This window comes from Varroa jacobsoni, unplaced genomic scaffold, assembly GCF_002532875.2.
Source record: "Varroa jacobsoni isolate VJ856 unplaced genomic scaffold, vjacob_1.0 scaffold_252, whole genome shotgun sequence".
Classification (NCBI taxonomy): domain Eukaryota; kingdom Metazoa; phylum Arthropoda; class Arachnida; order Mesostigmata; family Varroidae; genus Varroa; species Varroa jacobsoni.
The window spans coordinates 110,504-123,126 of record NW_019213154.1 but is presented as its reverse complement, the minus strand read 5'-3'; the positions used below and the strand labels follow the sequence as shown (position 1 = coordinate 123,126).

General features: G+C 42.0%; 1 protein-coding gene across 1 annotated transcript in view; it reads right to left on the bottom strand.

Moving 5' to 3' along the window:
- The window catches only part of jar (Myosin heavy chain 95F jaguar), a 29,686-nt gene extending 19,671 nt beyond the window's left edge, over window positions 1-10,015 (bottom strand). The window contains exon 1 of the mRNA XM_022829988.2: window positions 8,852-10,015. Coding sequence (XP_022685723.1) covers window positions 8,852-8,855 — 4 coding nt within the window. The 5' untranslated portion in view covers window positions 8,856-10,015. The remainder of the gene's footprint in view (window positions 1-8,851) is intronic.
- Between the last annotated feature and the right edge of the window lie 2,608 nt (window positions 10,016-12,623).

The window sequence follows — 12,623 nt, the reverse complement described above, 5'->3', positions numbered from 1 at the left end:
AATGATAATTCGGCTTCGCAGTGCCTTTTACCATAGAGAAGCACCGCTTCTATTGATACAAAGTTATGGAAATCGTGTTCTCACTTTACTATCTGAGGGTGGTTTTATTACTTTATTTTGGCTCACTCATGAAAATGAGTGATATATAAAAACACCGCTGGTAGTAAGCGTTGTCGAAGCGCTCCGAACGGATGAATGGATCTTTCATCGACCTCAGGAAAGGTGCGGAAAAGTCCTTTGTGCCGTTGTCGCAGCTTCGAGCTAGAAAGAATCTCTTGAAATGGAAAAACATTTTGTCGACGAACATAAAATAGCTACGGTAAAGGTACAAGAATAGAATTTGGGTTTATTGCGCTTATCAAGGGATGGATCGCCTCCATATTGGTTCGAACATTTGAAAAGGCGGTTTTCATCGACGCAGTGTCATGATCAAGGGTTTCACCTGGTCCCCATATGATCGTTGCAGAACGTTACTCTTCAATCGACAATTCTTAAGCCACAAAAGTCGCACGGCTGAAGAAGCTAGCCAGGAATTCATGTATCTGTACCTATAGGATACGGTACCTAAGTTGGGAGCGATCTTCTACATATGCTACGAGTAAATGCGTTCCTGACTTTCATGTTTATTCAATATAGCAGCCCTTCACCGCGATTCGAATCCTAAGCCGCTCACAGGTTCGTTTTACATATTCTTTCGGCGATTCTGCGAACGCCTTCTTAGTAAAGGAACGAGTGAGCGGGTCGATGTTACTATGCCGAAACCCGCTAGATCTTCGCTCACTCACGTTCTACGCAGTCTAGATTTAAACCCGTTCTACGCATAGCAGTCTAACGGGTTTAAATCTAGACTGTTCGCTGGCCATATGTGCTCTTCCCAAAACATGCTTTTGTTTCGGCTATTTTTTCGGAAAACGTATGGCCTTCTCTTAGACATTTTAACTATCTTTGGTGGCACAATGGTTTATAGAAGTTGCAAATAAGCATTCCTAATGGTGGGCTTGTCTTTCTAGAGGAAACATGGTGGCATTACGATTTTTTCACTGGATAACACACACAAAGCATGAACTTTGGCCTAAAAAATCGCTTTTACCCACAATGGAGACACATTTCCTTGATTCTGGGAAAACCAGCGATAATTTCTACGATTCATTTTTGAATTGAGGACAAAAGTGGTCGTTAAAAAATGGCTTCATCCTAGCGGGAATGTTCGATTATCCGTCAGCACTTAACTGTTAATAATATATTTGAGGCTGCATATTAACGCATCAATTTAACTGTTACTTTAGTTATAGAAGATGCCTTCGTGAAATGAAGATTCATACAAAACCGCACTTTATTTTCTCATAAAATAATACGAAAATCAATTAGTTCAAATTCTCTTAAACTTAAAAAAAGAGGTATATTGTAACGGTAATGAATATATCTGCGATCTGTAATTATTTGTGTTACCCATTTCATCCACCCTCTTTGCGCCAAGATGTACCTTACTGCTACTGCACTTTCTTGAGATCTGCGCTCTGGTACCGTCTACAATTGATAAACCTTCGATTTTACTCGTATTCTCAAGTCCTTCAGTATTCATTCACATCCTGCGCAAACTGCAAACATGAATAGATATGCCTTTCAATCACATCAGAGAGGGAGGCAACAAAGAGCTCAAAAATAGTAAATAATAAAAAAGTCAGGAGTAAATGATCTTTTTGTAATTGTTGTGTCATCAAGACCAAAAGCTGATCGGGGAACAAGAACAACAGTCGCAACAACGGCTGAGCTGTTGCCTCGATGTTCTCATGCAGTGTATTTCAGCTATGGGACGTTGCGTCCACCTCTCTACATTACCGTTGCAAACTAATTTCAACGTGAGAAATATGAACAAACAATTTCATACGCGTAACACAGCGAGTATGTGGTTCCATTAGGAAACAGTTCTGTCGCAAAACATTTCGAAGTTTAAGTTCTGCAGTTTAATTGTACCTTGCGCTTGTTATGCCTAACTGCAGAGGGACGCGGTCGTATGTCCTGATCGTAATACGCGTTGCCACTTATGGAATAACCCTTCTGTGTTTAGTTGTGCGTCAGCATAATGAGTGTCAGAATGTTACCGCGCGTGTAGGCTTTGATATGTAGATCAATATTTCAGTAAGCTATAAAGTAATAGTAATACAGTTCGATATATGTTGTTTCTGATGAATAAAGGAAATAGAGCGAACATGTAGTGGTTAAAAAAAAATAGTCAGAAACAACAGTCATACGTTAGGCTTTGATAGCTTTGGATAGCGTATGTTGTTCTACAGATATTAACCCTGTGAGTCGCGTTTTACATTCCGTCCGTGTTCTCCGTGTCGCTGCAGCAAAGTCAAAGGTGGAAATTCAGTTTCTATCTCTCAGTCACTACCAAGCGCATCTGCAGGAGACGTAATGCTGACTCTCCTTATAGGAGAGGTTATGCCGAAAGCGCAACAACTCCTTTCTTCAGAGCAGGATGCTTCAAAAGTCTTCGTCTCTAAGTGAATACTCTTTAGATCAGAGCGGCTGGTTGGCTCAATGCCCCACATCCGTTCTATGCAGCGTCTCTGCTCAGTCGAGCTTGGGGTTGAAGGCTGCGTACGTATGTACATAAACACCCAACGAAACCCACGATAGATAGAACACAACAAGATACCTGAGGACCGACAATACGCTTGCTATAGGATTACATAAGCAAATAAATGTAGCCACCCCGTCAATACAAATAGACGCGCGCACGTCGTTCAGCTTTTTTTTGGAGTAAAGCAACGACGTAAGATGTTGTTACGTAACAACAGAAAGAGTTACACAATACATAGAACAGGTAGTAACAGTGGCTATCCACAGCCGTAACATGGACAATTTTTCGAAACGGGCCTATGTTTTTAGTTCTGCTTGTTGACACTGTGACACAGGACAGCTAGTGGGAAACATAGTACGTACCCGCTGGTCAACGAGCCCAGAGAAATAACTGTGTTTATGCAATTTCGGCTGAAGGGAAGGATACCGGGATAAAAGCTGGGTAAAGCTAAAACTGTGTACAGGATCAAACAGAGCAATATCGGGCTCCGGAACTCAGCTCATAACAATCACACAATAAGATTTGCTCAACAACAATTTAAAAATAACATTTTGGTCATATACGCACCACAAGAGTGAAAAATATAACAGCGAGATTGCCGTCCAAGATAGACTACACAATGGTAATAACTTTTGATGATTTATCTATGACTCTGAACGTGTATTAAACAATTGTGCTAGCGATGGGTATGCTGTGTTGAAATAGTTTATGACAGATTATGCCATTGTTTGAGCTCGCTTACGCACACCGAGCTTCTCAGAATATTCATCATTGAAACATTTGTCTTGACTTGACAAAAGAATACTTGACATACCCAGTATCCTTTTGACTTTGTAGTTAGTAATATTGGTAATATATTTAGTATTTAGTAATATAGGTTAAACTAATAAGGACTTTGTTCTTTGTAGTTAAAGTTGTGTCACTGTATATTTACGGAAAGCACGTGGTTTCAACTTCTCGAGTAAAAATAACAGTATGTTTTTTTTTTATAAATTCCAGCTCATCTAAAGTAAAATCAGTCAAGTTTAATAGTAAGTTGAAAAAAAGAGCAACGGCACAGTTTGTATGCTTGCGCTTGAACTTTTTATCCCGTGTCGTTCAATATGACGCCATAATTACCCAATAGTTACAAAAGCAGTTGAAGAGAATATACATGTATACGTATCAAGCTTCTGAGCCTATCGGGCCGGCCGGTGTCACTTTATTATGGTACCATCGTAATTTACGTAGCAAACCAATAATATTTTCTTGCTTCTTCTCGAGTGACGGATCGTTTTCGAAGAAGCAATTCGACTTTTGCTTGTTGTTTCGGAGATACGCATTGCTCGCACGTGAAACAGACGTCCACGTCATTGTGACACTGCCAAATATATCTTGGACTCGTCAATGGGGAAACAGCATTAGACCAAAGTTGAAATCCGTCCCAAAGTTAGCCGCTTCCTTCACTACGCAGAGAGTAGATGACTGTAGCAATATGTTCGCTGAGTCGGTAACTGTATGTACGAGCAGTCGCTTTGAACTGTCCAACAGTTGAGCAGCTGTTGCTTGACATGGCGCTGCTGGTATTGCAACTGTATACTGCATAAATTTTATTACGTCTTTCTTATGCTTTTGCTTGATAAATACGCTTCGGGAACTCGCGTGAAGATTCAGCACCGTCCTATGTACGCGTGTCTGTGCTCGTCCGATTCGTCGCGACCATTTGCGTGTTTTCCGTTGGGTCTCAAGTCTACGTTTGATTTTGAATAATTTAAAAGGTACTATTGTATGTATAATACCGACCACCAGGCATCTTTAATCTGCACATAAACCCAGACATCAGAGCGATATTATTCATGTACATGGATCGTTGGCACCAGCCGTCTATCTGTGCCATATCTCTGATCAGACTCTTATTCGTTACAAACTAGTTCCGATTTCGCACCTCGGCCGATGATTTCGCTACAATGGGCGCAAAACTTACCGGTTAAGTGCGAGAAATCATGTTTAAATAATTGCATAAATTAGTTACTCAGGCGCCTTATATGACTCCGTCGTCTGACCGACTTTTCTTTTCTTTGAGAACCATTAATCTACGCTTCTGAATGCGTATCGATTCCAGCTAGCTATTATTTACGGAGTATCGGCGTCTTTGTGCTCAACGAACTTTCGTGAGTAGCTGTCCTGGCAATGCACCACGGCCGACATCGCTGAAGCGAAGGGCGTAAAAGAAATGCTAAACGCCGTCCGTAAGCTACAGTAGCCAAAACCTAAATGGCAGGATCCCCTTCGATTCCGACTATGTGCACTATACGTTCCTAGTACAACAGTGAAGACTCTCAAGCGTGACAGCGTTCGGCATACAGTCGACGTTACGAGATGCGGTTCGAGCGCAGAGCATCAATAAGCGAGTAAATCTGTTTTTACAAAATCCAAATAACTTTTTTTCATTACTGTGGCTACGTATCAACACAGCGGATACAAACATCACACGGTCAACGTACTTCGTCACTGATACACTAACAATGCATTGATTAAAACAAGCCTTGAATCCCACTACAGCTGTGAGGAGAACTCATTGATCTGCAGTCAATCGACGTCCGCTCGCGAGTCTACCAGGATATAGCGGTGGAAAGACAAAGCAATCTCAAATAGATGATGAAAGCATAGTAGGTATACATTTGTACGCGTTTGTTATAAAAAGACACGGAACACATAGAAGTGGGCTTAATTATAATACAGACTTGCCTCTGGTGGGCATTTAGTAGAACTAATGTGTCACACCAAAAAGATCGAATGTTCACAAAAATAATCTGAAGACGCGCATATCTAATGAAGGCTAAGATTTTGTTTACACATAATGCATATCTACATAATGACATGTATAACTTTTCTTTCTACAGGAGGTGTTCAAGATCATCACCGTTCTAATCATACGGATGGAGCATTGACATCAATGAATATTTTATTTGTTGTCTACTGGCTTAATGCAAGGGGCTCTTGAATGGCCAAATATCTATCGATTTTTGGACGGCGTAGACGTTCTAGTCAAGGGATATCGACAAAAATCGGCAAGAATGAACGCAACCAAGTTGATCAACTATGGAAAATTGTAGCTTCATTGGCCGAAAGGATCTTTTTCGAAAACTGTATATTTTAGTTAGGTTTTTCCACGTACCAATGGTAAAGATGTTTTTTTCCGGTCCGGACCATCTCAGTTGATAGACCGTACGCTTGTTAGGACGCTACTTTGGCCGCTAGTGAAGCCCGTCGATGTTTTTATTTTTCCGGAACGTTCTCTGCGCTCCAAAGTCACCTTTTATTCGACTAATTACGTGTTGCCTAGGTGGGCAGGAAGTTGCCTGTGATTTTATTTGAGCTAGATTTGTGTATTTTCAGTAGCATTTAGAATACGTTTCCTTTGCTCAATTCAGTTAACTGTAGTCTACTCACTATTTCCAATGGTTCACGTCGAAAACAACAAGAAACTGTATATAGCCTGTATATATGTATATATATTATTGCGTTTTCAGATGGTGCGTGCAATCATCGGTGGCGCCCAATTCAAAAAGAGAGTACGTTTTCAGAGTGACTGAACGCTAATATCTTACTTAGTAACTACCCGACTAGTGTTCCACTGTACTTAATCCGAATACTCCGCTAATTGTTACAATGGGACGCGTATAGCTGGTCCAGGATTACTCAATGAGGAGTAAACATCACTGATCAAATATAATACAATATTACTGAGACGTTCACCCGACGCATACGATCCAACAACCTAATTAAAAAAGAAAAAAAAAATAAATAAGCCCTGCATTTACGCGAGTACACGTTTCGCTAAGGAGCAAGTTCTATTGATTGAATATCTTTACTAATAGAATGTAGATATTATACACGAAACGTGACCTGCGCAATTATTTCCACCAGTACATTCTTCGTGTGCAACCAGACTGTACATTACCATAACGAAAGGACGAATAGACCTTTGCAGTTCTAATAATTAACTTAATAAGTAGACTATTAATTGAAAATCGCGACAAACCAGCAGACCGGAAGTCAATATACGTTGCCACAACTTCTGGGCGTTCGATAATCCATCCCTTTTAGTCCGAAGTCACTGCGTCGTGTCCGCCATGTTGGATCTCGGCCAGCGCTACTACGTCCTCTACTTCATGATTCTATGGATCTCCGCCTTATTTGTTTCTTCGACGATGGGAAAACAGTGAAAAACTAACTCTGACAAAAACAGCAGGTACAAGGTTTAATGCAGGACAACGCTATTCATCGTTATTTCGATGCGCACATCCCAGGAGCATTACTAGGTAAATCGAGTTCGAAACACAGGCCTTGACCATCTGGCCAGAACGCAACAGGTCTGACTCGAAACAAATGAATCGTGTTTAGTCTCAATCTTAAACTAGTTAATTTTGAGATTGACCTCTTTCTAGATGTCCCATATGTGTTGCAGGGAATGTGTTTCTTATAAGAATATTCGTATCATCCTATTTGTCCGTCTGCTTAACGCAGTGTGCGACACAGTCAGCGATAATCGGTGGTCGGGTATAGAACGCATGCCCTATTGTCTTCATTTCTTCACCAGGATAACCAGATCAAGTAGCGGTTACCCACACATGAAGAAGCCCATTTTCGAAAACGTGTCAGAGTCGAAATGCCTCTTATATTAGAAGTGTGTTTTAGCTGCCGGCAGATTTGACGATTTCTCTCGGTACATGTTCAAAAGATCAAAAGAAAAAGGAACAATTCCAGACGGAGCCCGTGTACACTACATCAGTTCGTTGTCTATCGGCAACGGTATGACTGAGAATCCTGCACCCTTTGCTCTAAATAATAAATGTACGTCCGATATCGGCATGGGGCATTGTTTCAGGTGGCTGATTCTAATGCATTGAACTAAGTCTGTCTAGGTCGCTGATTTGCTACGTAACAATATGGCCGCTACACCGTCGCGAGGGCATTGACCATAGGCTGTTTTTATCATTAATGCTTGCCGCTAATGATTTTAGCAGGTCGAGCTGCGAAGGACTGGAGAAGAAGGACTAGGGGTGGCGTTACACTTGAAGTCGATAGATCATCATTTCGCCTCAGCTCCTTCTTGACATAGGTTCACCTCTTATTAGATAGTTCAACTTCCTCTAAACTTTAACGTAGTTACAATTCTTGGGTTATCTGAAATAATGCGTTCAATATAGCCTAGATCGGTATATGCGTCTCTTGAGGAGTAGATGTTCGGTGATGTGAACTCTAGATCAATTATACTGATTTTGACCTTACAAGCTGGCAGCAAATCCAACAATTTTTATGAACGACAGCCCGACACAAATTAGCCTTGTGAAGCAACGCTCGCTGAGAAATAGAAATCTGCAAGACAGCGGATGCTTAGGAAATTTATCTAAAATTTGCCTATATAAATGATTAGACTGACAAACGTATATTGTATCCCTATTCGTTATCTTAAATGTACTACATTTTCAATGAAAATTAAAAATAAATAATTAAGATAAATTCGTAAAAAGGTCTGCCTTAGGGAATACTGCGTCTTCATTTGCTATGCTCAACTTCGATAGGTTACTTTGTTTGCTTATGAGAAAAACTCCAATTCAATATGGAAGACTGTTTTAGTAATCAAGCAGCCGGTATCAAGTGCTCCCCCATACTACGATAAAAACACCGCAATGAATGAATTGGCCAAATCATATAAATCTGCTGGCTCTAAATGCTGGTTAGTTTTTATAGCACTGAGCAAATAAGTATACGTTTGCTTACTGGTCTATCGTGTAGTCACAAACGGCTCGAATCAGACGGTGGTGATCTGGTGAAAAAAACACTGGCCAACGTCGCTTTCTGATCAATAGCTAGTCATTCCAAGGTCCGTAAAGCAGTGCTGGACATAGGGACTAACAAATCGCCGAGTTTTTCTGGGGGAAACATCCTTTTACCTATATTGGGGCTTGACAGCTTTGTTTTTTTAGTTTTCTTTGTGCGGAAGAATGAAGTAGATGTTGGATGTTGCGGGGTCAGGGCGGCGATTCGTTGCACATACTACTGTTCTATATGTCAGTTTGTTAGCTTAAGGTAATTTCTCAAATATATAATAAATCGAAGCAGATTATAGGATTATAGACAGCTGTGTTTCGAAAGATTCAAACACTGAAGTAGTAATATTCTCTTCGTAGTAATTTTGTGTACCTTGATTTTAGAGTTCTTGTTTTTTGTGTTTTTGAGTATAGCTGGTTTACTATGAATAGTAAGTGAGAAACGTACCCATCCCGCGAGTTGAGTTTCTAGCTTTCTTTTCGTCCTATGTGTGAAGCTAGTCAATGGTGACAATTTTTGGTGCTGAAGGTATCGTCGATACTAATAAACATAGTAGATCTGTAACTATCCAAGTTGCTCACAACTGTTCTACCGTGTCGCCGCTGTTTTCAATCGGTTAATTGTTATTCGTCTTCGTCGGCAGAAGCAGAAAAAAACAATTGTTTGTTTCAACATGTAATTTGCGCGAAATCTTAATCGCAACCTGCGCTCTGTACAGCACAACTGCCGATCCTCACAAAATAACACCAACTAAAATAAACAACCAGTTTTAGGTAGGACAAACGTTTCGCTCAGAGTTAATCGATCGCCATGGTCACTTTTGCCGGTACGAAACTAATCGTTGCTTGCTACGACACGTATTACACGTAGACGTTCTAGACCCGGGTGCAGATATGAGCGACACGATGTATTCGTATGTATCATCAGCGTCTATTATAACAGTTTTTCTTACAGAAAAAAGTCGCTTTGCCAACTTCAGCTTCGTTAGCGCCGATACGCTCGGGCGAAGTGCGATGAAGTCGACCGTCAACTAACTGTTGGATAGATATCTCAAGCCGAGCCGGGCAAAAAAAGCAAAATGGCTGCCTTCCAACACAACGTCACTCATGTGTGTATCTACCGCAAACAAACAGTCCAGCAGTGCCCAGCTGCCAGGTCACTTCAGCTCCACCTACAACTGATATCACAGAAGTTGTGCTTGAAGTGGATGGAACATAAGTAGCAATGATTCTCAGCTGATTTATCCGTTCACGAATAGGGGACTCCGCTATCACTGCCTGATCCACTGACTGACTGACTGACGAAAGAGACAGATGGCAGGCTCTGTACCCTGCTCTGTGCCACTGAACTGACAGAATTTCAGCGCTGACGGCGTGAGCACCCACAAACGCCCGGCAACAGTCACAAACAGGCGAGCAACAAAGCACTATAGCTGAAGTAAATTCGCTACTACACCTCACTTGCTGTCTGTTCTACGAAGCCGTCGTCCCTTCGCGGCCGCTTTCTAGAGGCGCAGAGATGCCGATTAAATCAAAGCTGAGCGATGTGGCAAAGCGCCGGGCGTAGCAACCAAGTGACTAGTCAGCCAAGCAACAGTCAGTCGCTCTGCCACTGAGCAGCCTAGGCGGCAGCAGCGACGACGACGACGACTGGTCCGCACTCCGCCGGCGTCCGCTTGTGTGGAGCGTCATAGACGGCAGTGACTGCGTCCAGACAGAGCACGTGACCAACCGGCACCAGTGGGCCTCCAATAGCGCCAGCAAGCGTCGATGTAGCGTACTCTCCTGCCGCACGCAGACAACGAGGATTCACCGAAAGAGTAACGAATGAGTAACAGATACAACAACGCCACAACGTACAGCCTCTCTTGCCCGTGCTGTTGGATTGTTTATGCTGCTAGATCTGTTATGAGCAGCAGCAGCAGTAGGCGACCATGATGCTGATGGCAGCAGCTGGCACAACGATGGCTGTCGCTTCTCGATAGATCGCTGCGTCTGTCATTCGGCCAGCGCCGATGATGAGTAGATAGCAGCTAGCCAGCGTCAGTCAGGCAAAGCAGTGATGGGGAACGCTTGTTTCACTCTTCGACTCTTTTGTCGATTGTGCGTAACGCGTACCAACGACGCTCATATAGGAAAGCAGCACACGGAGTCCCCGTCCCAGCGGCACCAGGCGGTAGTAGGAGCAAAATCAAAGCAAAGGGAAATTACCTGTAATAGTCGTAGTAGTAGTAGTAGTAGTAGTAGTAGCAGCAGCATTGGAACAGAAAAGCTTTCTCGCACGGTAACTGACTATGGTTGCCGCTGCTGCCGTAACTGTAATGGCTGGTGCGGACACCGCGCGATGGATACCGCTGCCGTCAACTGCCGATACAACCTCTGTCGTAGACACCTACAGATTTCGGTCAGTCAGGCAACACGAAGACTACAGGCGTCCGTGATCCTGCTAGTGCCAGATAGAGGAAGAAGCGGCAGGGAAGCTGGTTGCCGTTGTGTGTTATTGGGCTAACCGTACACCACTACAGAAGTAATGGTGCCTCTGAGATATGTATATATAAGACTATAGTCTGGAGCAGATACGACAAGACTAAATAGCTGCATTTATTCTATCGGACCCTATAGTTGAACAGTGGCAGGAATGGTGTTGGGCTTTATTTTTTCTCGTTTAACAATTATGAGGCTACGTGAACGAAACAACCAATGAGCCCAAATGCCGAAGTTGGCCACATTTGCCAGTCAGCAACCCACTATTAGCACTGGAAGGCTGAATGTTTCCGCTTTACCTCAAACACGTCTACACAATTATTCTTAATCGCTATTATCTCGCCTTTCTCCTACTTTGGCCGTGTACTTCTTGCCCGTTAATACTGAAAATTAAGCAGTTAATTTAATTATGAAGAAAAAACATGTTATTTAAATACGATAGTTTGATGATCCGCTGGGTTGAGGCTACGAGGATCCGAAAAAGAGGAGGTTACATGTATGACTCTGTAGATGCAATATAGAGCCCGAAAAGCCTCGCAGTAGATGTGTATCGAGTGTCTGGCGCCAGAGGGCGCCACCGATTTGATAACACCAGCACAGAAAAAAAAAAAAGAAGAAAATCGTCTAAGCAGAATGGTATTCTGACAAAGGGTTTGAAGCGTTCGGAGCCGTCCTCATTTGTCTAGAAAGATTTCTAGATGTAGCTTTGAAGCAGAAAATCAATTGCTATCAACACACACAAATGCTTACGTATGAGATTTCATTTCAGAGAGAGTCATTTAGGAAGCCTAGAAGATACGATAGCTGTTGGCACACTTTAAGCTGGAGTACACGTCAAAAGCGACAAATCATCTATTTTATGATTATTGACAAAAAAACCTGCTCCGTCGACCATTTAAGCAAAACCAATTAAATCGCAAGGTATCGCTAAACTTTACGGAATGCTGCTTGAAAAACCAGCGTGTCGCCTTCAATACATAGGTAAAAGCACATACGAAGTATTGTTAGCCCGGATTTTCTACGGTAAAAAGTTCTGAAAGAGATCGGAACATAAAAATCAGAATACCCATCCCGTATTATAATACGCCTTCAGCTTTCTGGATGATTCGTAGGCATGACACTCGGTACTACGAAGATAAGTGTGCGAGGAAGTTACAAGAGTAATATAACTTACATAGATACCCCCAGTGATAGAGTAGATGAGGGAAAACTTTGCGGGAAGAGAGACCTTCCGTGTGTTGCTCCAACGTTATTATTAAATTATCGACCTCTTATTATACTGCCATTATTATATCGTCGTTGGAGTTTTATGTCCTCCCAAACCAACTGTGTAGCGAAATAATGTCACCGAGAAACCCAGAAAAGTTGATCGGAATGGCGTTGCGTAAGTTAGCCATCCATGTAAAAATATTGTAAATAGAGCACCCGCGGAAACATTTAGTCAGTAGTAGCAATATGAATTACCGTTAAAGATTTAATTGATGTCGGCAGCCTTAATTTACGTCAACACATTCAGAAATAGGTGAAAATCAAATCTCCTGTCAATGGTGCTCATTTTCTCTTACAAGTACAAGTCATTTTCCAACAATATGTAACAAGTTTTTTTATGTTCAACAATGTTAGTTAACTTTTTCTTCCACACTGCCGGACTCCACGAATAGACGATATAAGTGTAGCAGCTTTATTATAACGTCTCCACCTCAGGTAAGTCTATTCCATTTACACTGATCTCCGCT